Source organism: Scardinius erythrophthalmus (assembly GCF_964197995.2).
Source record: "Scardinius erythrophthalmus genome assembly, chromosome: 12".
Classification (NCBI taxonomy): Eukaryota; Metazoa; Chordata; class Actinopteri; order Cypriniformes; family Leuciscidae; genus Scardinius; species Scardinius erythrophthalmus.
The window spans coordinates 10,901,657-10,927,566 of NC_138232.1; the positions used below are offsets into that span (position 1 = coordinate 10,901,657).

A 25,910-nucleotide genomic window follows, 5' to 3' on the forward strand; every position below is an offset into this window, starting at 1 on the left:
AAAATCAAACTGAACACCTCAATATTGCAGTAAATCAAGGTCGACACAACAGACTCTTAAACGTCTACAAATAGGCCTGCTCAAAAAGAGTTTTTAATGTTTTTGAAAAGAGTTTCTTATCCTCACCGAGGCTGATAAAAAATACAGTAAAAACAGTAATAATATTTGAATGCAGTTTAAAATGAAGATTTCCCCCTGTCATTCAAAGCTGTTACTCCAGTCTTCAGTCACATGATGCTGATTTGGTGCTCAAGAAACATTTGTGGATGCATGTTTCTCCAGGATTCTTTGATGAATAGAAATTTCAAAAGAACAGCATTTATTTGAAATAGAAATCTGCATATATCTGTTTCTATCCGTCTTCACACATAAAAGTATTCATTTGTTAAAAAAATAAAATAGCACTGACCCTTAGCTTTTGAACGGTAGTGAACACATTATTTCTGAATAGCGTGTTCATTTTAGACTTGCCTCTTCTATATCCGAGTGTGTAAATGCAAGTCTAAAGTCGTACATTGAGTGTCACAGACAACAAAAACACAAGAAAGTTGAGCAGTTTTCTTTGAATATTTATTGACAGGCCTGCTGTAATGCATCAAACGGTAAACAGAAAAAAGTTAACAAACTGTTCATTATTAATATTATTAAAACTGTCTGAAACATGGGGAACATACTGAAAAACATGCAAACCACACTAGTTAGTATTTGATCAAATGAACAAGTGGGTTTTATGAGAACAGTTATTTGAAATATTCCTATCTTGTCAAAAGGTTTGCCTAAAAAGCATTTGAGCTTCAAACTGTAATGGAAACTCAGCTCAAAAATATAGCTATTGAACTTCAGACAAGTATGTCTACCGGGTTTCAGGTTGAAACTAACCTGTTAATATTTTCAAATGTAGTCCCAAATCTAGGATGTTCCCAGGATGCAGTAAAGAAGCATGCAAGTCTCTCAGAAGTATCAAAAGTGTGTTTGTGAATGTGGGCCTGCTGTGACTCCTCAAAGAATACAGCTGGGAGAGTCACAAAATAGGTTTTCTCCAAAGGGAGGATTGCACTTTTAGGTCCAGCTATCCACTATGGTCACTTGCATCTAAATATCATACACACTTATACAAACATAATACAAAAAAACATCAAGCCTCCAGTACACACCCCACCACTGCAAACTCCTAATCTGATTATGCACAAAGTCGATGCAATTACACTGAATACTGCACAGTTACAGTACATGGTAAGGTACTAGGTTGTATTCAAGTCTATAATGCAATATAATATTAAACCATATGCTTTCGCATTAATGCAGCGGATGAATGCCTTTTTGAGAGCTGAGGCGTGCACCGTAGAGGTTTACAGGTGGTCACAGAATTATGCGCTTTGGTGTTTGTTGTTGTTTGTTTTCTGTTCTTGTAGGAATGGCATTAAGGTTTGCAGCTCCTCAATATCCTTAAACCTAATTATTAGAATCTTTCCCAGCATTTGTTTTCAGTCTGGGAGATGATGAGGTCAGAGGTCAAGGCTTAGAGAGGGCTCATCCAAGCCTCCAATCCATTGCCATCTTATGACGCAGTCGAGGACGAGCCAGCCATCCCCACAGCCTGACCTCCTTACTTGGGCCTCCTGAATAGTGTCTGGAGTTTTAGGAGCTGTCCTGACTGAAACGTGGTCTCTTTAGTCCCTGTTTATTCTGATCTGAAATTCCACTCTCTTCTTTTTTCCTTTTTAATCGGCCCACCTACAAACAGAGAAACAACATTTTTAGCTGCTAAATTAATAGTATTTTCTTCAAACAATAAAGATGGCAATTATTAAAAGGATAGTTTGCCCAAAAATGATTTACTTGCTATCATGTTGTTACAAGCAGGTATGAATTTTTTCCTATGCAGAATGTTGATCAAGGACTGTTCCAAAAACCACACACAAAACACCATTAAAATAGGTTTAATGCGAACATTACGGGTTCTTGTTTTTCTCATTAAAGGTATAGTGGAGGATCTTTCTGAATTTTAGATAAGACCCGCCCTCTCCACTTTTTGAAAAGTTTGATTGATTCACCAGAATGATTGACAATTAGGAGGACCAATAGTATAGGTGATCCACCCGGAAGTAAAAAATCCTCCGCTATACCTTTAATAGTTGAGATGTGCTTAACAGGGTTGTTATTATCTAATTGAAATATAAATCTGAAATATAAATATTAGTTAATTAACTTACACATAAATTAGAAATGCTGCCTTGGCAATAGACCGAAAGTTGAAGCACTTAAAATGAATAACTGGAAAAAACTAAAACTGAAATAAAAAAAGAAATAGCTAAATAAAAAAAAATAAAAAAAATGACACTTAACTAAACTTAGCATGAAAACTAAAATAAATAAAAGCTAAATTAAAACATTAATAAAACTATAATAAGACTAAAAAACTAAAACTGTGAATATGCACATTTTCAAAATACACACATTACATTTAAAGCAGTGGTTCTCAAGCTCAGCAAATTTCCAAGGGGGACACAGGATGATTTAAGAGTTTAAATTAATATATTATTATTAAAATAATGTAAATGAAATATATATATATATATATATATATATATATATATATATTTTTTTTTTTTTTTTTTTTTTTTACCTCAATAACTATAATTTTATTGAAGAACATTTTCGAGTCAAAACTTTTGAGAACCACTGATTTATAGATCTACTGAAAAGGGGAAGATTCTTAGTCATTAACAAATGAAATTTTAGTCTTTACCTCACACAAAAATATTGCAGGGCTTTGGAAGACTTGCTATGTAGCACAAAAGTCATACTGCATTTATTTTGCTTTCAAGTCATCATGAAACGCATTGATTTTATTCGTTAACTTGACTAATACTTTGCCAAAGGTCAATTAGCTTTAGCCCAGGATCATGTCCTCTCTGCAGTATTAGTTTTTTTGAATGAGATTAGCTTTGTGGAGTACAACCAAGAGCATTGTTTATTCAAGTAAAGAATCAATCATTTCCTAATGCTGCATTCATAAAACGGCAACACGAGTGAATGAATTTGTCATTTGTCCTTCTGGCTAGTGTAATACCTTAGCATCGTGTTCAGCAAACCTCTGGAACATGTTTGCATAGATCTTCTTGTCACGCTCATGGTGCTCATGAATCTTGCGCTGACAGATGGCAATCTGGCTGCGGGCAGCGCGGTTGAAGGAGTTAACTTGCAAAACTTTCCTGAAGTCCATCAGGGCCAGGCTGAACTCGTTGAGCAACAGACGCGCTTCACCTCTCCGATATAGAGCTTTCTCATTTTCTGGGTCCAGCTCCATTACCTAGTAATGAAAACCAGTATGACACGGTAAGAAAAGAAAAAAAAATTGAGACACATACTGTAGATGATTTTTTGTTCACTGTTATCTTACTCTACCTTGTTGCAGTTCTCCACTGTTTGAGAATACTCTCGCAAACGCAGACAGCACAAAGCCAGATTCAGATGGGCCACTATGAGGAAAGACTGGATGGCTTGTTGCTGCTCCTTTTCTGTACCACACTCCATCTCTAACCAGTTTACAATCTGCTGGTACTGAATTACAGCATGGTTGTACAGTCCAGCCTGAATACACAGTATAAAGAAGGAAGTCAATTACCTGACTGCTGCCATCAAAACAAGAACATAATATGATCGTAGAAAGCATTTGAGCTCAAATAAAAAAAATTTACAACATCTTGAATTCTTAGTGTTTGGAATAATATATATATATATATATATATATATATATATATATATATATATATATATATATATATATATGAATCTTATTAATAACAATTATTATTAGTTTTATATATTTAGTATTATAAAAGTAATTACTAAATGCAGGATGCATGCCTATAATAATATAAAAAGCAAATCAGTAGGCAAGAATAGGCATGTAAATATACAGTAAAGACAAAAGTGTAGACGAACCTTGAAATAGTGTGTTCCTTTTTGTTTGACTAAAACAGCACGTTCCAATTTCTCATTAAGGTCCATTTCCCAGGATTCTTTGGCCTGAAACAAGAGGAATTGTCAATGTAGTATTTTTAGGTTTTCTGTCAGTTCTGTCTATGACCATTAGAGGGCACACTTTAACTGTATTCTGGGATTTTCCACTCCTTTTTCGAAGATACACATGTTTGAAAACTTAATTTTTAACCTGGCTAATCCTGTTTATTATATTACGTATTAATGCGATAAAACAATGATTAAATACTTTATTTTTTACAGTTTAATGCATAAAAAAAAATATAATGAACTTAAGGCAGCTTTTGTTATTTTATTTTTTTGCGGCCCTACTGTATATGATCATTCATTGAGCTTTGGGATCATTCAGAAAGCTTTTACTAAATACTATGGGTCTAAAATGAAATATCTCACCTTTTCAAAGTCCTTCAGTGTCACTTCATATAGTAGTTCTGCATTTGATCCAATGTCATATTCTTTTTTACCCTCTTTGCCATAACCGTACCTGAAAGCATAACACAGACTGAGTTAAGATGGTGATAGTTATATTATATTATATTATATTATATTATACTATATTATATTACATAAACTGTATTTTCCAAACAGTATATTCCAAACAAATAATCCAGCTCTTAATAAAAAATAAAACACTTAGTAAATATTTAAAAATCTGAACAGAATGGCAATTCTTACTTGGGCTTTAAGTGTAATAAACAGCATTCGCCCTTTTGGATATTCTCCATGGCCCTGTCCACTCCTAAAGGAACACCCACGTCCTCTGATTCACCCACAACAAAGGTAACATCCCGAGACTCAAATAACCGACCTCCACACCACCCCTCCAAGTGTACTAAGGCACAGAAACCAAACAGAATTGTAATCCAAATTAATATTGTATTCAAACGCACTGTCTAAGAATTACAACCATATTACGAATATTCATAATTCTCAGACTTACCATGGACTGTGGCGCCTTCATTAGGACTGTTATAGCCTTCACCTTTGACCTTTATTCTCTTCATGATCCCACCATCTTCTGTAATCTTCTCCCCTCTGAAGCTCAGCAGCTCAATCTAATTTTGGGAAGTAGACCCATTTGTACTTTTAAATGTAACAGACTAAAAGAGGCTTTTTGTGTTTTGGATCATTGTATACACCACTTTGAGACAAATATAACCATGTGTTTCTTCAACTTCAGGCAATTTTATGTCCCAGGGGATGATTTTTAATAAAAAATACCACATTTCAACTTTTTGTTACATGAAAGTCACATAAAAAAATACACTTTTTAAATGTCCACAGAGCCAGAAGTATCCAGGGCTGAAGAAGAAACACCAATAATGCATTCTCTACAAGATATTTAAGATATTTAAAAAGTTAATCCATGAATCCAAAGTTTCTTCACTGCTGTGCTTCACAGCTGGCTTTCAATAAAACTTGGCTGCCTATGCAGTAGAAAAGGCAAAAAAAAAAAAAGTGAAATCAGTGCTTAAAAAAAAAGCCACTCCCACCAGTCTGCTGTTGGATACGCTTACCAGAGTCAAATACTGCCTTGCTTTAGTAGGAAATACTTCTTAGTAAACTTTTGGTCATAATGGTGTCGACTTGTATTGTTCCCGGATGCAAGGATTCAAAGAGTAAAGGTTTAGCGGGAGTGAGTTACTTTCAGTTTCCAGTGAGTTGTAGGCAGTGGCTAAAGGCTGCAAAGAATCTTAAATATGGAGAGAACGCCGTGACGGAAAATCTGAAGTGTTTGTAGTCTAAAGTGTTCGTGGCTAACATTTCAATCTGGATGACTGCAAACACAGTGTTTTATAAAGTGAAATAAACAGCTGTTCTGTCAGTTCTGCCCGAAGCAAAATGCCGTAATCGTACAGGAAAGTAAACTGTTGCCATAGTGTTTCACTTTAACCATAATGCTGTTTAAAAAGTAGACAAAGTATGATACATTTTTCAGTGATAAACCTACTCTTAATAACTGTCCTGGTAATAACCCTCTGCCGACCCCGACAAAACAAAGCGGGTTAAAAAATCGTTGAAGTTACACTTTAAGTGCTTGATGTTCCTACCTCAAACACAAGTGTGGCATTGGGAGGAACCTTTGGTGGGCTGCCAGCTGAACCGTACGCATATTCAGGCTTACAGAGCATCAAGCACACCTCCCCTCTCTGCATGGAACACACACCAATATCCCACGCCTTGATGACCTGACCTGTGTGAATTAACCAGACACTACTAATGAATTCAATTCTATTGTAAATGTTTTGCCATTATAAGATAAATATAAGTAACTTAAATACCTTTATAAGTAAAATGCGGTAACACTTTATTTTACAGTGTCCTTGTTACACGTTACATGTAGTTACAGAAGTAATAACTATAAATTATACATAATGCAACTAACCCTAAATCAAACCCCAATCCTAATCCTAACCCTAACCCTATAGTAAGTACATGTAGTTAATTATTTTACTCAGTACTTAAATGTATACTTACCCTGTAACACAGACACCTTAAAATAAAGTGTAACCGTACTTATTTTTATATATATATATATATATATATATCTTTGTTTTATTTATTTTACTTATTATAAATAAATATTTAATACAATCCACAAATACTGAAAAACACTGAATAGTGCAGTATTTTTATTTCAAAAACTGAACAAAAAATTAGTTTGTGGCTCATTTTCATAGCAAATCATTTATATTAATATCTTTATGACAAATTGTCTGTTTGGGAATGAAACAGCAGATAATAAGGGAGGCACCACACGCCTAAACAACACCAGTAATTACACCCCTTAAACCACAAATATCATTAAACAGGAATTTTAGTCCTGCTCTTAAGTGAGAAATGTTGAGTGAAATTGTCAGGTTCCATAACTGTTCCATTTAACAAACACTTATGTCATAGTACTAACGAATCATCGACATGTCATTGTAATACAAACTATTTGCATGTGCAACTCATACATAAAAAAATACAAATGAGACATTTAGATTAGATTTTCTTTTTTAATAAACATAATGTCATCTATTACAAAACGTACAAATTATATTTGATTTGCAGCTTTCTTAATTTATTTCAAAATGAACTAGTACAGCCCAATTCTTGAACTTAATTTGTAGTTGTAGATGATTTAAAGTGCAAAATAAAAGCTTACTTATTTGTGTGGGACTAAATTAATAATTTATACACAGTATGTTTTGTTGCTGTAACTGGCAGATGATTCTAGACTTTGTGTTGGGGGGGGGGGGGGGGTTGAGATAAAACAAATGTTTTATATTATTTCTGTTGATATTTAAAAGAGTTTCTCTTATGTGGGGAAGAGTGGAGTTCTGCTTAGCAGACGGGTATATGATGAATATGCTGTTGAATATGTTTGCACACTATTGTTTAATTTAAGGTTAGCAAATCTATCAAAATTCAATGCGTGGAACTGTCCACAGATGCATTAAGTTGAGCCAAATAATTGCATACTAAACAATGCCCAATATTATAAATAATGTATATGCTACTATACATAGCATAGCACATATTATGATGTATCTGCTTATCCATTTGTCACGAATGTGGCAAGAATACATTTCTCTCTTGCAACACATTATTTGTTTAAATAAAAACACATTCATTTTGAATTAAAAAAATTAAATATGAAAAAAAAAAAGTCAAATGTAAAATAAATCTATGAAATCTATTACCTTTTCCCACACTGAAAACAAAAGGCTCCTTGCGGTCTAGACTGGAGTCAAACTTCTTTCCATTGAGGAGTCTGCCTGTGTAGTGGACAAACACCTTGTCCCCAATCATCGGCATTTCCCCCTCCACACCATGCCGTTTCACAATCTGTAGAGAGACATATGGGAGAAAAAAAGTTAACAATCCATCCTTACACTACCTCATATTTATTTTAAATTAAAGGGTTAGTTGACCCAAAAATTTTTATTCTGTCACCATTTACTCACCCTCATGTAGTTCCAAACCCATAAGAATTTTGTTCATCTACAGAAGACATGTTTAATAAAATCTGAGAGATTTCTGACAGCTAAGAAAGCTACCACTTTGATGCTTCTAAAAGTTCATAAAAAAGATTGTATAACAAATCCATTTGAATTGACTGGTTTAGTCCAAATTTTCTGAAGAAACATGATTGCTTTATACAGAATGCTGAACAGGTTTAATTTAGTCTTTTATTCACATATAAACATTCATCAACGCACACATCAGTTGTGGTAAACGGAAGCTCAAGCATGTTTGCTTGACGTGTGAAACCAATAAGGTTCATTTTTGTGTGTTACGCATCACGTTTGAGCTTCAGCAAGAGGTTTGTTCTCGTGCGGCAAGCCCGGTTGGTTGAGCTCGTTTATGTTCACTGATCAATGTTTATATGTAAATAAAAGTCTTAATTAAATCTGTTCATCATATAAAGTGATCGTGTCTCTTCAGAAAATTTGGACTAAACCGCTCAATTCTTATGGATTCGTTTTACGATCTCTTTGTGAACTTTTTAAGCGTCAAATTTACAGTTGAGTAGCTGTCAATGGAGGGACAAAGAATCGCTCAGATTTCATTTAAAATATTTTCATTTGCGTTCCGAAGATGAACAAAAGTCTTATGGTTTTGGAACAACATGAGGGTGAGTAAATGATGACAATAAAAAAAAAAATTGGGGGTAAACTAACCCTTTAACACCAGATCATTCTGAATCTGAAGAAAATAGCAGATTCAAACTAACTCTCAACAGATTTATCTCAATAAAACCTTATGCTCCTTGAATCAACAGCACAAGCACACAAAATTATCGCAATATTACTTTAGCAGACTCTGTTGTTTGAAATATGTATGTTACATTCAACATACAGTGAGGTCTAAAAGTCCACATTGAAACTTTTCTTTAAACCTGTAAATAAAGAGAATGCACAATGTTCTTATGAACTTTCTGAAGACATCCTGAATTTAATAATCCTGAATACTGTTTAGGCTAATGGAAAATGCTATATTACATTATAAAAAAGTGAAAAATAAAAGTTTTTTTTTTTTTTACTATGGTTGCAAACATTTTGACCCCACATATTGTTCATGACTACAGAAATTGTAAACTAACAGCTGTGATACAGAGTTAGTAATGACTGGATTACCTTACATACTCCACGGTCACCGTTTGGAGTGACATCTGTGCCTTGGGAGGTAAAGACAGCAGTTGGGCACTGGTTAGTGGAAAAGATATCCTCTAAAGATGACATCTCGCCACTCGTACATACCCGTGTTCCCCTAAAAACAACAAACATACAATATTTGACTTTTTTATCTTAAACAAATATTATAAGGCACTGCTATCTTCAGACAAATTCAAATGTTTCCTCATTTCCAAATTTCCTCATATGGGGAATTTTCATACAAAAGTATGTTGTAATCCTTCTTACGTGATACTGGCATTTTTTATTTATTTTTTTATAATCAAACCTAAAAAAACATTTAGACATTATAACCTCTCAAAGGTCAATATAGCACGAGCTCAAATACTGTATACTGCACATGCAAATCAAATGTGAGTGTGCACATATGCTTGTATCGTTGTGTTTGTGACATTTTTCACAAGATTGCCATAACTGTTTTGTTTTTCTACCTAGAAAAATTGTTAGTTGGTCCCTGTGTGTGTGTGTGCGTGTGCGTGTGCGTGTGCGTGTGCGTGTGTGTGTGTGTGTGTGTGTGTGTGTGTGTCTGTGTCTGTGTCTGTGTGTGTGTGTAAAGAGTTTTTGAGGTATTTTATTTGAGTGTGCACTAAATCTTGTGAACGTGTGCGACGAAACACTATGTTCCTTTTATTCTATGTTCCTGGAACAAGTTCAGATTCTAGAGAAGGATGTCTTGTGAGATTTATGTCAGTAAACTTAGTAAAAACGCACGGGAAGAAAACAGAACGGAGAAGGGAACATTCAGTCCGGTCCACGTTACTTGAGGCGATGAGATACTACAATGACTCAAGGCACTCAATCCAAGACCTTCCTTTTGTTACTATACACAAAACACTGAAGGTTACAGGAAATGTATTCATTTCAAGAAAAGTTCTATTAATGCATAAGAGCAGACATAGCAGCACATACCTAACCGAAGACAACAACAGAAATATCCATGTCTATTGTTTCAGGGACTTAACTTGAAAGCAGACAGTGCCAAACTAATCATTGTAACTAACATATTTTTTGCATTGAAAGTATAATATATTCATCACAAATATTCACCTCACTGCATGTGAGTTTAGGGTTTATGTCTTGGAAAGGGAATATGGCAGAGTGAAAATTAAGAGTACGGGCTATGTGACGCATCTACAGAAATAGTCTGCTACCATCCTGGTTTACAGCATTGCTGAGGAAATGTATCATTCTTTGAGCACGAGTTAGTCTAAAAACCCAAGATAAAGGCCGTGAACATGCAAGTCAACAAGAGACATAAATACAATTCCAATTTGATTAAACAGCGCTGGAAGCCTTTTAACTGTAATTGAAACAGAATTAACATACAAATTTGATGTTGTTAAACATCTAACTTCAAAAAAATGCAAAGTAAAAACGTCTCTGGTTTTGTTGGTGTGTTTTTTCTGCTTTACATGTTAACAAATTTAACTAAATTCTAACAACTGAGTGCTTCTAAAATATCTTTCTTGGAATCCAATTTTACGAAGTTCCTCTAATAGATCTTACTTCAGCCATAAAACATAAAGATGATGTGCACTTGCATAAAAAGCCTGACATTGTGTACTGTACTCACTAATTCTTGTATTTATTAACTTTGTGTCTGTTTTATTCACTGACCACTCATTTGATAACTCATCTGTCTTTAGCTCAATTCACACTGGTCTGTCATTGTCTGTTTGTCTAACTGTGTTTGTCTCTATGCCTTGCTATCTCTTCATGCTTTTCAAGCCAACTGTCCTTAAGTCTTTCTCTCCAGTGATCGACTAATTAAAGGTGGTGTGACTTTTCTAAGCTCTTACTGGAGCTCCGGCTCAGATGTCCGCAGTGTGGGGAGATTGCAACAGGCATTCCTGTTACAAAGATGAGCTTTCAGAGACAGTTGACTCATTCCATCCTTGAACATACCGTCCGCATTCAAGCACACCATGCACTCACAGATTCCTAGTTAATCACCTTGTCAGACACCCAGACTCTTTCTGTACTGATGACATACACATTGTCGTAAACATTAAAATTGAATTTTCTGTAGAGAATGGTGGGTTTTCAACTCTTGAAAACATCTCTGCCACTGAAATCAAGGGTGTGACCCACGTAGACAATGAAGGAAATTAATCTAACCCCAATATTCAGATGATGGTTAACTGGTTCATTCTGGTAAATTCTAAAATCATCATATTTGGTCCTCCCAGACCTAAATACGTGGTTATGCCACAAAACAAGGGATTTTCTGTGCTAGTTAAAGCCACAAGAATCAACTTGCCACTTACAATAAAAAAACGAGTTATAATCAAAACAGATTCTATGAAAATATGGTTGAAGCAGAGCAGCGTAACCAAGTTCTGAGCCGTATCTGGTCAGTGATAGTAGGTATAACGGTTAGTAGGGGACATGAAATGACAGAATTTACAAAAATATGAAAAACTAAGGAGGCACATCTCAAAGTAAAAAAAAAAAAGGAAAGGTAGAAAACATTTTCAATACATAAGCATAGGCCTTTTTCTTATTTTCTGTCTTTGTGGCTTTGATGGATTCATGAGAAAAAGACTCTGTGAAATAGTAAGCAAAAGTGTGTAGCCTATACAAAATGAAGAAATATACATTCAATGAGTTCTCTCGCACCAGAATTGAAAAGTGGTGCTTCGTTTCCTCTCAGTTAACGTTAGCTCCATAGCAGCTACATCTCAAACGCAACTACAGGCTGCTAAACACATTGCAATATGCAAATTAAATTATAGCTTCAGTTTTCTTTCCAGCATAAGTATTTATCCATTCATTTTATTTTTACAATATAAGTTAAGGCCACAATGCGATATTTTACTTGATTTATAGGAGGAAAAGCATAGCACAATGAGAAAACAGGCTTTTAGAAAGCTGTATAAAGTATAAAAGGTAGTCAATGTGGCGGATAAAGAAACAAAACAAGCATGAAATCTAGACTTACAATATTTCCCTTTTGTTGCCCGTTCCTTTCATATGTTTGACCATATATCCGTCCGTATGCAACTTCAGTCTTACCGGCGAATACAACCTGTGCCTAGTGGCTTAAAGAGGAATAAGCCCGCCCTCTCAGCGCGAGAGTACTAGATGTTCTACCGACAGTGTTTTACACTTCTCCACACCAATAATCATCAACACGATACGCCTCTACGAGACATTTGGACAGGGGAAATGAAATGAGACTACAGGAGGAGGAGTAAACGCGGGGGAGGGCAATGTAGTGTAAAAATTAAGGGCAGGCCTTGGAAACTGTCCACAAAGTAACACAATGTTCCGGCTGTGTACTGTAGCTCGCGCTGATGAGAACACAGTGTCCTAGTAGACACCCTGACCCGTAACCCGTTGTGTGCTGACTGAACAGCTCAAGTTGAGAACAGCATGTACAACCACACAGTCAGAGCACAGCGATACGCGGAAAGAACAACACGACTATATTATTTTTAAAAACGTGGAGGTTTAAAGTGATATGATGCATTGCAAAAAAAAAAAAAAAGATTAAGCTACGGTAAAATTGACAGCTGAAAGAAAAGTACTGGTGAAATACAATGAAGACGTTTACTGGATGGCATTTTGCTCTCCATATATTTTACAATTACCATAGGTGATGATGAAAAAACACATGATGAATTAATGTTCATCAGAATGGTTTCCATTAATCATGCCTAAACACCATCAGGACATATGCTAACACCAAAATAACACTATAAGCCTAAACATTAATAGTTTTAATTAACTGTTTTTTGTTTGTTTTTACATAACTGGTTACCAAAATCAAACTTTATTATTTAAATAAAATATAATCAAATGTTATGCCTCATGCAGGGATCTCTGGGAATGTCACTTTACTTTAATTTTTAAGGAAACTTGTTTGTTTGTTTTTAAACACATCATTTTAATAATACTGTAAATGTTAACCTACATGCATTTTGTTGAATGTAATATAGATTTTCACATTTTCAATGTCATTTTCAAATCATTAAGTAATATGCCTACTTTTGACTTCCATACATAGTATTTTACAGTAAAATTGCATTTATTGTCCGCTAAATAAATATATTTCACTTTGTATTGTAAGGTAACTTTATCATTTAACAGGTTTTACTGAAGAATATTTGCATTTATTTTCTTTTAAAGTCAAAACAAATTCTTAAAGTGTATAAAGAAATGTTTTTCTGTTTAAGATGATACATTACCTATTGTAGGCCAGACAGTTCATTGGACATTTAAAGCTATGCATTATCTTCAATAAATGATATTTGGATTTAATTTCTACACAGAATGATTAAATGTAAATTATAATTAATGTAAAGAGTAAAGAGTTGAAATCAAATCCAGCCTTTCAAGTTAGTATGCCAAATGTTGAATAACAGCAGCACTGGGCAACATGTTACCTGCCTCAAAAACCTCTCAGACTGGAACTGTAACAAAATGTTCCCGATTCATTCACCAGAGCAACAAGAGGTGTCAGCAGGAACACAATGGCATATGTGATTGCCTGGGATTGATTTCCCTTTTCAAGCCTGATTTTTTTAAAACAATCATTTCAGATGGATAGTTAATCCAGGAACATGGTGTGAGTGTCAGAACAGACTCTGGCTCTGTTTATTAAAGATTCTCTGCAGATATGTTAATCCATTCCAGAGAGATGCTATTTAGCTCATTTATTTGATTGATTTGTAATATTAAAATATTTAGAATACATACATTGTCAAATGTGGCAAAAATGTAATGAATTAAAATCACAGATCTCTAATATTTTGTGACCTTTAGCTTTTCTAGGATTATTAAAGTATTTAAGGATAGAAAAGAGTAGAACAAAATGCTGCCTCCGTTTGGTATCTTAGCAGCAGGGATCTGCGACAGAGCTCAGTACGGATGGCACAAGAAAACAAGCGGGGGGTTTTCAAGGATAAGGATTCAGACCAATATGTCACGCTGCCAACAAGGTCCAAGTGGGGACACTCCATGTAAACTTGTTTGACCTTTTTTCCTGTTCGTGTTCAGTGATCATAGCAGATCAAAATCACTCAGTTATAATTTAATTCATCATCAGCATTTTTTCCCCCACGATTCTGACATGAAAATTAAATGTTTAAAAAAAAACACTTGTGGTCATGTTTTCAATATACTGGCATTTGGTGATTACAAAAATTAAATTCTTGACTAAAGGCTTTGTGGTGATTCAGAATATGATTAAGGTTTTCTTCTGTCAGAGGTAAACAGCCTGTTATGGTTTCATTTGCTTAGAAAAGATGAAATGAAAATAGTTCGTAAATTTCATTCAGGAAAAGTTAATTTACTCTTGAAGTGTTTCTACAGTACTTTAATAAATGTACTTAATTTAAGCAATATTTTAGGTAGAGATTAAGATCTATTAAAACTTCTGTAGCTTGTGGTTTAACCACTGAATAGAATTTTGACTCATCCCCACTCCGTAAAAAAAGAACAAAAAATGCATTTACAGAGCAATTAAGGAATTAATGAATAGTGCTGGCCCATCACAACCAGTCACTTAATTCCATGGTGTGTTTGCATTAACCAGATTTAATTTATTAGGATAGTTGAAAGATTGGAGATTAATTAGCATACTATCATATCCTATTTTGTGTGTTACGTGCTGGCTTGACTTTATAATCCAGATTCAAAGAGGCTTGATGCAGGTGAACGATTAAATCACATTTAATAAATATCAGGAACCACAAGTAGCACAAAATGTCAACACAAAATAAAGAACAGAAGATAACTGAGTAAATACACAGGATGATGAGGAACAGGTAAGACACTAATCAACGAATAACTATGGTAACCAAGGAAACAGGAGCTAAACACACAGGAACAGAACGCAGGCAATACAAGACAAAAGAATTTCAAAATAAAAGTTCTTGAACAAGGACAGGGGAATTGTGACAATGTGAGATTTAAATTAGCTACTAAATAATTAGTGCGTCAAATAAATCAAAGTACAAAATGTTGTAATATCAGAGACCTCCACAATTTACTTTAAGTGATAGTATGTCCAAAAAATGTTTACTGTTCTATACGTATACCACACTTTTCCATTATCTGCAGAGCACATTTTAGTAGTAATTATTCCAAACATGTAAAGTGACAGGTTTTAGGGTACTGGTTTCAGTTTAATTAAATAAACATCTGGTGTGTTCTAGATTTAAACTAAAAAAATAAATATATATTTTTTTTTTACTCTTAAATATTTAAGTAGGCCTGCAATTAATCTTGGATCATTTTTGGTTTAAATTGAGCATCACACTTTCACAAACCCATACTTTCATAAGTACAACTTCTCTGTTCTTGTTCCACCACTTGCTGCAGATCACAGTGTAACCTATTATTACACCACACTGATTTTGATGTGTGAGAGAATATCAATAATCTGTACTGTGATGCAAAACACTCAAGAGGTCCCATGATTATTTGGCAAATGTATAAATAAAATACATTAAAATGGCACAAATGAAAAGTTTGTTCAAATAATTCCTATTTTGTATAATACAAATTTTACAAAATTAGGCAACACTTTTAGCAGTTACAAACATGAGGCATGCATGGCATAGATCTACAAATGTTAACATTAAACAACATATATTTCATATAGGATAGGATATTGGGGATTGTGCATGGAAAGCGATTAAAATAACTGCATGCAATAAGGATTATAGGAGCTTCACCTTGTCGTCAAATAATGTCGATTTATTTATTTTTTAGTGACAGTCAAGAGAATAATCCTGTCCGTTATCCATTGGATTCTCGGATCAATGGGTCCGCGCGTCAAGAACTAAATGTTCTAGTTCACAGTGGCACGTGCGGTGGAGACTGGAGACTCTGACTGACTCATCTGCGCAACGGAGGTAAGAAATGGTACTGAACTTGACAAACATGGTTGACAAACGCGTCGTCTGTTTTCAGCCTACAACTACATTTAATACAAACGTCTGGGAAGTGGAATTAACATTGCATGTGTCACTGTCTTTACTCGCCCGAATGCTAGACCTGCTCATAGGAAAAAGCGTGAGGTAATAGTCTATTATAACCTTCTATGTACCGGCATTCTATAAAGGAACTTTGGCAAAAACAGGACATTTTTGTACAACTTAGAAATGTATTGATGTATTTCATTAAGAGTTTGGGTAATAACTATAAGTAGTGGGGTTAGGGTTCAATTATTGCCGTCTTAAAAATAATTAATAAATTATTATTATTTTATTTTTTTTTTTTAATTGAGCAAAATCAACCAACGACTCCAAGCACAATCCGCTGATTTTTAGACAGCTCCACACTGTCAACACTGACACCAAAAATAGCCAAAATTGGGTCTGGGTCCAATGGTTTCCCCAACAACTCTGACAATAATTAAAAAACTGAAATCCAATAATTACAAATATTAGGATACTTCCAAAACACGTCCTGATGATGGAGTTTGACTGCATCTATCACATAGTTCACAGAAGAAAACGACTTAGAGAGCTTTAGTTTGATAGGTGAAGTCTATGTAAGATCTTGAATTGTATCAAACCATGTCTAATACACAAAGAAGAAGAGTGAACCCTTTTTTGTGGTTCTTCCCTTTGCCAATCTGCAATATTCCAAGGTCTTCTTGCCATGGTGCTCTTACATGCTCTAATGAAACATCACATTCCAACTGTGATAAATTATTATATATTACAGATATTCCTCCTTTGGTAAATGGATTCTGTAAAAACAGTGAGTCCATCTAAGAGATTGAAGGCTAACTTGGAAATGATGAAACAAATATGTTATCTGTACACAGCTGAGTTAAGGCTGCTCTGTGCCTGCTCAAAATTCTGTGTAAAGACACAATGCAGAATAAAAGCCGGACTAAATTATGCCTGCTCTGACCCACCTCAGCCCCTCGTATTATGCAGTTAAAATTGTTGTGTAGATGCATTAATGCCACCTCTAAGCAGCATTAAACAGTCTGTAAAGACAATTTCCACTTCAGAAGCGCTTCTGTGCCACCTTTGCGGTGTAAATAATGGATTATATTATAGGTGACTACTAAAGAGCCCAACAGTAGGGTCCAGAAAGTAAAAATCCCATTCATTTTCCCCATAAAATAACATTTTGAGACAGACATAGCATAAGCTCAGAGATTAAGCATTGGTTATAGAAGGCACAAATGTGATTTCAACTTATTTAAAAAAAAATATTGTTAATTGCCAAATATCCGGTGAAGAACTTTCCATAATCCTGTAGAGTGATCCACCAATCGGATAAGTTGTTGTTAGTATGGAAATACAAATGTTATTATTGGCAAAAGAGCTCAACAGTGACCACCCACTCCCATAAAGCACTGCAAATCTGGATGGCGCTCTCAAACTACTTGTAAACTGCAGTACATACTGCCACCTGGTTTAAAAAAAATAGTAAGGTTAAACAGACATTGTTTAGTTTGTTAAATTTCTAGAAATAGTTTGTTAAATTTCTAGAAATGAGTCCAAATACAGATTGGTCACAGCTGATATTACTTGTTCATTGGTCTCACTGGAAATGTAAGGCCAAGCCAGAATTGTGGGATACAGTATTCTGCAATGTGCTCTTTGTATTGCACATTTTGATAAATGTAGTTGGTCATCCATGAATCTAAAAGTGCTGCATACCACTGCATACAAAGTATGCTCTTCCGAACATAGGCCATAACCTCCATCCAAAAAAACCTGCCCTCCAATGATATGTCGGGCAGAAAGCACCTCAAAGTCGTCTGGCTAAGTTATAACAGATGGATTTTTTCATTCAGGACCCCTTTTTCAGTGATTTAGTGATAGTCGGGTAGGGACATTTGCGGCAATCTAAACAATCTTTTACTGCACTAATCAAGGGGAAAATACTTGCAGGAACCAAGACGAGTGAAAAAGTTGGCACTGGCTGTTTTGCAATATATAAGGCTATATGTATAAGGCAGACAAAATTGTGAACAGTCTACCAGTGTAATTCAATGTTAGAATTTTAAATTAAATCTTAAATTTGTAAAAAAAAGTTTTTGAGTTTTTTCACAAAAACACCTGATTTGTACCTCTTATGTCTTTATCTCACGCGTGTTTAGATTTCAGACTAGACCAGTAAAATGACATTTAACAGATATTGTAGAATGGAAAGTTCTTTTTTCAAACAAATGCTTCCACTGAAGTGTATTGAAGTATTCTCTATCTGTAAGATGTATGAACTTTGGATTAAATGTATTAAAAAGAAGCTTTTCATTAAATCCATAAAATTTAGTATCAGTGTCATTTCATTGTATGTGGGTGAAAGTAATTTATCAACATGTAAGCAAAGCCAAACCAAAGGTGTGTGTGTGTGTGTGTGTGTGTGTGTGTGTGTGTGTGTGTGTGTGTGTGTGTGTGTGTGTGTGTGTGTGTGTGTGTGTGTGTGTGTGTGTGTGTGTGTGTGTGTGCTTTAGTCTGTATGTATATCTTTTATGGAGAGTGAGAGGGAGGGTTCATGAGAGGCTAACCAGTCATCAGGAAGAAAAACAGAACAGAATGTGCCGTACTAATCTGGGCGGAAAAAAACATTCTGTGCCGTGTGTGGTAACAGACCAATTCACATTGTCTTGCAGGAGACAAATATACATGGAACATAAAAATGAGGAAAATATATGTTGGTTTCTCAATGGGATGCTCTTTTGATTTCGAAATTACTTAAGTATACAACAATAAATATAAATGACAAAATCCCAGAAGAGTTGGAATATGAAAAGGGTGAGGTAGATGTAAACATACATTCATACTTACTGACCTGCCTGTGCCTGGTGAGACAAAAATAAAGGCAGCGTAGTGCTCTTTATTTGAATATGAGGCAGCGTGTTACATAACTCCCCTGGTGTTTACTTAACCTAAAACAAAGGCTGAATATTGCCCCCAAGTTTTTGCCTAAATGAGTTGTTGAGGATCTGACACACATATTGACCTCATATTTCCCTAATTAAAGGGTCATAATATGTTTTACAGCTCATACCACCAAAATAACATACAAAATAATAATAATATATATGTAAAATATCATAATTAATCGTTTGGACAGCACTAGTCTATCTATATAATTGTATTTATTTTTATCAAAATATGTAACCTTATGATTTTTAGCAAATATATTGTATAAAACAATATAGAAAGAAAAAAAATACATATATATATATATAAACAGTAGGCATATATACATACACAAATTTATTTATGAATAAAATATTAAAATAATTAGTAAATGTTATCAACTAATAAAAACTATGTTGAGTAGACCTGAAATAGAAGGAAGGGTTCATTAATTATCCAAGGGAAGAAAATGTACGGTGTTGGTAGACTATTAAATAACTGTGCTGGACCTATGCGTCAACATCATAGACTGTAAAAAGGCCAACATTCATCCTTCGACACTTCCATGTAGCATTAAAATATTGTTATCGCAGGTGTGTGATGGCTGTTTAAAGAGAAGAAATGTAGCGATCTTACCATATTTTTTAGGCATGAGAGCTTTTCATTTGACGTCCGTGTTGCTGAAGATGAAGAGAACCGGAAGTGCTTCACATGTAGATTTGCTCGCGAGGGCCTGTGGTTACTATTAGCGCGCGTTAGCAACGAGGTGTTAGTGGCAGTGGCGCGTTTTCGATTTCGCTAACGCAAACAAAGCAGATTTACCGGTAAGAAAGTGAAACCGCAATTATTAACTTACCTCGAATAAATATATAATGTGCGTATAACTTATAATGTAGTCGGATTTGCTCTTTAAATCAGTCTGATATGCTGTTATTGCTTTGATGTCGTGTTTAGGCCTTTAAACGCTTATGTTAGCCTTTTAGCTTGGTAACGTTACATGAATGTAATGAGTAACAAATCTGCTTGCTTTAAATTGAGCTAGACTTTGAATGTTAAAACACGGGCTCCCTTCAAACCGTTTTACTATCGTTTGTATGTTTGTATTTTATTTTTCCTTTAAATCCGCTTTTAAATTAGCTTCATAACTCTTGTGAGTGATCCAGTGTTGCATGCTAGTGTTTTCATTGTTTCCAAAATGTACAGCCTCTTTAGTTACACTTTTGATTGTGCTACATATTAAAAGTAACAGTTGATACTTTTATCATCCAGTTTTTATTGCGTATTCATAGTCTCGGTGCTATGGTCTTATTTCTTGCAGTTTTTTTAGGTGTGGAGTTCAGTTCGGGATTGGTGAAGACATATGATGGGAGGTAACGTCTTGATTACATTTTTCTAACATCCACCCTAGCTATGAGACATTTTAATGTTCTTAAAAAAAGGTTGGATAGACATACAACTAATTATACAGAACATAGAAATTATTTAACTAAACCTTTTTCCCTCCGCAGACCCTTCCCTAAGCCGTGATTGTCCACTGGATTGTAAGGTCTACGTTGGTAATTTGGGCAACACTGGTAACAAGACTGAGTTGGAGAGAGCATTTGGCTATTATGGTCCACTGAGGAGCGTATGGGTGGCCAGAAATCCTCCCGGCTTTGCTTTTGTGGAGTTTGAGGATGCCAGAGATGCGGCTGATGCTGTGAGGGAACTTGACGGAAGGTAAGAATATGTTTAGGTTCAGGAACAAAGTCCTCTGGAACAGACAAAAGATTAGATTCCTGCTGATTAAATTATACTGATCAAAGGGATAGTTCACCCAAAAATCAAAATTTTATCACTTACCCACCCTCAAGTTGTTCCAAACCTGTATGAGTTTCTTTCTTCTGTTGAACACAAAAGATGGTATTTTGAAGAATGTTGGTAACCAGACAGTTGACGGAAGCCATTGACTTTCATAGTAGAAAGAAAATGTGGAAATCAATGGCTACCGTCAGCTGTCTATTTACCAACATTCTTTAAAATGCCATCATTTGTGTTTAACAGAAGAAAGAAACTCATGCAGGTTTGGAACAACATGATGGTGAGTAAATGACCATTTTCATTTCTGGGTGAATTATCCCTTTAAGCAAAGGCTTAAAGAATTGTATCTTGTGTGTTTGAAAATGGACAAAAATATATACAAATGTAACAAGGTTATCATTAACTAACGGTAAAACCATTTTTTTTACTTGTTGAAATAAAAATAAACGGTAATTAAAATAGTATAAAAATATTTCAGCTAGTTTCCAAGGCAACATTTGTCTTTTTTGTTTAGCTTAAGTTCGTTTTTCATTTATTTTCAAGTACTACAATAACCAAACTTAATAAAAACTATATAGACATATTAAAGAAAACATTAAAAATGACAAACACAACAAAATTACTTAAACTAAAATGAAAACAGTATATCAAATATATACATTACATATACAATTATGGTTTTAATATTTTTAATCAATCACTGATACTACAATAACTCTAAGAAGTAAATGTTATTTTAAAAATGTCACCAATATAACAGCTAATTGCTATTAATTGCTTTGTTTAATCAGTGGTTGGACTGCATTATCTTGAAATATGTGGCATGCTTTGTCCGCAAAGTATTTTTATAACCCTATGTTTGTCTTCTTCAGGACACTATGTGGTTGTCGGGTGCGAGTTGAAATGTCCAGTGGTGAAAAACGATCAAGGTATCGAGGACCACCCCCCTCTTGGAATCGCCGCCCACGTGATGATTCTAGACGCCGCAGCCCACCCGCTAGACGCCGGTACAGTTTTGATTTTGTCTTGACCACCTTGAGCTGAACTTTGACTTAACCCATTCACCTCAAGCTTAGTTATGGGCAGAATGATGAGGCTAGGTGTGGAGACTGACAAACCAGCATCTTTTCATAAATTTGGGAGAGCTGTTCGAAACCTTCCCCTTGCTATGCTTGCCCTGATAAGTTTGATAAAACCAATGCATTATTCCCCCTAACTGATGTCCATTATTCTAAATGACTGCGTTGAGTTTTTGATCTGGGATATTAATTTACTTAAATTGTAGTCACGGATTTCCTGGAATATTATTTTTCCCTATTTCTAAAAATGTTTTCGTCCTGAAAAGTAGGACCCACATGAATTGCTTAAATCTGAGGGATTTTTTTTTGTGTGTGGCTGGTTACATTATGATGATTGAAATCGTGAAATAGCCTTAAACGAATACTAAATAAACTGCAAAATGTTACGTTTTCTTACCCCATTTATAAAATGCACGGATTGATTCTGACAGCGCTGCACGAGCTCGCGTCACCATCTGCGAGACACCCGTAGCATGTTTGCCGGGGGTTCAAAGCATCAAATGCAAGTAAAAATGATGGCAGTTGCCTGGTAACCTTTTTTTTTATTAATTTTGACAATGCATGGCTGTGAGAATGTGATATAGTTTAATGCGATCATCAAATCACAACAGCTGTGCTGCATGTTTCAGAGTAAAGCCAAAGCACGGCACTGTTCATTTTCAGTTTCGATTCACACTAAATGCTATTCTGCAATTTAAGGCAACATGCACCAACCATTTTCTCAAATTTGTTATGAGAATTGTTTATAAATCTGTTGCCTACAAAGAGAAGCGTTAAGAACTTCCTGCGGTTTTCCTTCAAAATAAAAGCTCAATGGTTTAACGTTTGAAAGCCAAAAAATTAGGACCACCATAAATGTTAGTATTATTTTTCTGTTGTGCGGTAAAATAACAATAATAATTACAATTTTATTCATATTTTTATTTTAACATTGTACTTTAATATTATTATTATTATTAATAAATAGTACATTTTTATTTTACAGTGCAATAGTATGTATTATTGCAATAGTAAGATATTTCTTTATTAATTTGATAGAAAAAAAGAAAATTGCTGTGGGGGTCAGGGCCCGGTTGCATGAAATCCCGTAAGTTAAGAAAACCCAAGTTTTTAAGGTTAAGGGTACCCTTAGTGAAACATGGGTTTCAGGAAAAAAAATAAGGGTCCACTTAAGGAACATTAAGGCTGTCATAAAGTATTATTTCCCTTAATTACTTAAGTGTTCCCTTAAGTTCTGTTATGCATTGCAACAAAGTCCTTAGTGATCATTTCACCTTAAAGTCTTTTTTTTGTCTTTGGTCCAGTTTGGTTTAGATTTCTTGTTAGGGTGGACAAATATAATGTAATTAAATTCTAAACTATGTGATTTGCACGGCAGGATTTAGAGCATCCACCGGTGTGACATAGCTGGACACTTCCTGTGTGCGTACACTCATAGAAACAATGCTCGAATTGTAGGATGCTCTGTGTTGTCCGTCAGACCCCCTTTTAATAATCTCCATAACATGCTGTAATTGTATCTGTATAGTTTATTAAATGTGTTTATTGTGGAAGATTTTTGTAACTATAGCAACCGCTTCTCCATTGCCCTGTTTTGCCAGAAACTATCACAAAATGCTTAATATAAACACTTAGGGAAGGGTGATGGTTAAAGCCCAGAGTATACACTGGCCGTCCATGTTCCACACTGGCCATGTGACATATTTTTTGTCATCAGGAGGGACATCCACGCACACTGTCAACGTGCTGCCCAAGTTTTGTGTCCGTGTGGACGGTGCGTCTACAACAGCGCAGGTGTGAGGGACTTGAGCCCACTAACAAAGTTTGGCACTCGCACTCTTTCCGCACTCATGGCCAAAAGAGTATACTTTAAAAAGCTCACACACTCAATTGTGCGCGACTCAGAGTGGAATGTGGAAAATGAATATACCCAGGCCTTAAGACGTTTGTTGCAACGCACTTAAAGAAATCCCTTGCCTCAGGGATTTTTACCCCCTTTAAGTCAAACCACTTAAGAGGTTTCATGCAACCGGGCCCAGGTGTTCCTTCTTTTTTGTCTTTAGCTGATCACATGACTTATTTCCAAAGAATCTTCTCATTGTTTGGGTTTTATGTCATTTTTCTATTTATATTAATGAAGCTGACCACCCCACCCCCCCTTTCAGAGACATCACCAAGCCTCTACTCATCTACCTCTGAGTCAGTCAACTAGCCCTCTTTCAACATCATGTGACCAGCGTACACCAATCAGCTCACATGATCCAAGCATGGCCACCAGCCCATTGGTTCCCGAGCATGCCTCTCTCAGGCTCCTTCACCTCCTCCAACGTTAACCTGATCGGCAAAAGCAACCACGCCACAATTACTACCAATCAACGGGTCTTATGCCCCTCCCCAAATGTCTACATGACAACATATCCTCAGCAGTCCTCATCTAACTGACATCTTCAGCCACTACTGTATAGCTGTTAACATCTAGCAACCATCTGGCAAAATCTCCCCGCAAATTACGCCCTCCTGATCAGCACTCAGCTTCACTGCATCATAACTAGCTTGTTGAAAACAGAATAGTAAGTTAATGCCTTTTCCTCCCGCTTAATGACATTGAATTGTTTATTTGGTGGTTTTGAGGTATGAGCTTTTTTTTGTTATGGTAATGTGTATTTTACAATATCCAAAGAGTGAGTTTCTCCCCTTCAAAACAGTACATTTATATCCCTCTGTTTCAGTAGTTTTCATACTGAAACCTTTTTGATCAGTGCACAAAGGTTTGGCAAATAAAAGGCTGATATGGAACTGCTGCTTCTGATAGTTGATTTAAAAATTGATTCACTCATAATGGGTTTCCTAAAACCTTCACTGAAGGCAGATTATTATCAGTTCTGGAAAAAAACTACAACTGTCATTGCGTGGCGCTTCATATGTCATGAATATTTTTGACCATATTGACCCCTGACTTGTTAGTATTTCTTGCATCTATGTCTAGGTCTCCCAGGAGGCAGAGCTTTAGCCGTAGTCGGAGCAGGTGAGCTATTAAATGTTTTCAGAATCATACAGAAGTATGATTTGACATCACCATAAATATTTTCCTGACATCACTTATATTTATGGCTATTCTTATGGATATAGCTCTGTAACTTTGCCCTCCATCTTTTGTCTCATTTCTTCAATTCCTAAGCAGTGTGAGTAATTATGACAAACACTCATTCAAGTGTATTTACTTGTCTTTTATAGGTCCCTTTCCAGAGAGAGGAGAAGAGAGAGGTCTTTATCTAATGATAGAAACTATAAACCTTCAAGGTCTTTCTCAAGATCACGCAGGTAGGTTTATACTTATAAGTAGTTGTGTTGTAACATAACTGGAGTATTATGCTCATTTAATTTGTCTTGTTTCATTTCTTTTCAGTCGTTCACGATCCAATGGTCGGAAGTAAGAATTGTTCAAGTCCAGCCTTGTCAGAGAAAGCATGTCTGTGCGTTCCTCCTCAACAGACTAGGATGATTGGAAACAATGGATTTTCTTTTTTTTCTTTTTTTTTCTTTTGGCCCCAAAGTCTTTTTAAAATGTGTTTTCCCTATAGCGTTCTGAGGATCCTTTTTTACTTAAGATATCTGTGCTTAATGGGTAGCAATTGTTTCATCCTGCCTAAATGCCGGGAATGTAATTTTATGCTGTTTTGGCAGTGAAAGGTTCTGAATGGAGTAACTCATGTCTGTTGATCATTTGAAACCAATTTTGTATGCTTTTTTTGTTTGTACTTCCATTAAAAAAAGTTCCTTATGAATTCACTGCATGACTTCTCTTTGCTCGACAATTCACTCTGATTACACAATGACATTAGTTATTGCATTAGGTATCATGAACTAGCTGTTACATTTTTAAAGCATGTATTAATCTAGTTTATTAATATTTCCGCATGTACAAATGCATTTACCAACAATGAATGATAGTTTTATGAATTAACACTAACCTATAATGCTGCAATAATAGTTCATATGCA

At 35.2% G+C, this 25,910-nt stretch overlaps 2 protein-coding genes across 7 annotated transcripts; one reads left to right on the forward strand and one right to left on the reverse strand.

The window, feature by feature from the left end:
* Positions 1–553: 553 nt before the first annotated feature.
* On the reverse strand, positions 554–16,010 carry fkbp5 (FKBP prolyl isomerase 5). 2 transcript variants are annotated; one of them, XM_081379898.1, is made up of 11 exons: positions 15,872–16,010; positions 9,132–9,264; positions 7,695–7,839; positions 6,057–6,199; positions 4,946–5,060; positions 4,681–4,837; positions 4,399–4,489; positions 3,949–4,032; positions 3,409–3,594; positions 3,074–3,313; positions 554–1,734 (listed from the first exon to the last, which is right to left on the reverse strand). In XM_081379898.1, exons 2-11 carry the CDS (start codon positions 9,234–9,236, stop codon positions 1,639–1,641), a joined length of 1,362 nt encoding a protein of 453 aa, XP_081236024.1. In that variant the 5' UTR covers positions 9,237–9,264; positions 15,872–16,010; the 3' UTR covers positions 554–1,638. The 2 variants fall into 2 exon arrangements, with proteins under 2 accessions (XP_081236024.1, XP_081236023.1); XM_081379897.1 differs by lacking the exon at positions 15,872–16,010 and adding an exon at positions 12,130–12,537.
* Positions 15,811–25,698, forward strand: srsf3a (serine and arginine rich splicing factor 3a). Of its 5 annotated transcripts, none has more exons than XM_081379927.1 (7): positions 15,811–16,051; positions 20,349–20,400; positions 20,539–20,749; positions 21,703–21,837; positions 24,896–24,934; positions 25,144–25,230; positions 25,316–25,698. In XM_081379927.1, exons 2-7 carry the CDS (start codon positions 20,391–20,393, stop codon positions 25,341–25,343), a joined length of 510 nt encoding a protein of 169 aa, XP_081236053.1. In that variant the 5' UTR covers positions 15,811–16,051; positions 20,349–20,390; the 3' UTR covers positions 25,344–25,698. The 5 variants fall into 5 exon arrangements, with proteins under 5 accessions (XP_081236053.1, XP_081236056.1, XP_081236052.1 ...); XM_081379930.1 differs by having other exon boundaries at positions 15,965–16,051; positions 20,358–20,400; XM_081379926.1 differs by lacking the exon at positions 15,811–16,051 and adding an exon at positions 19,464–19,854.
* Positions 25,699–25,910: the final 212 nt, after the last annotated feature.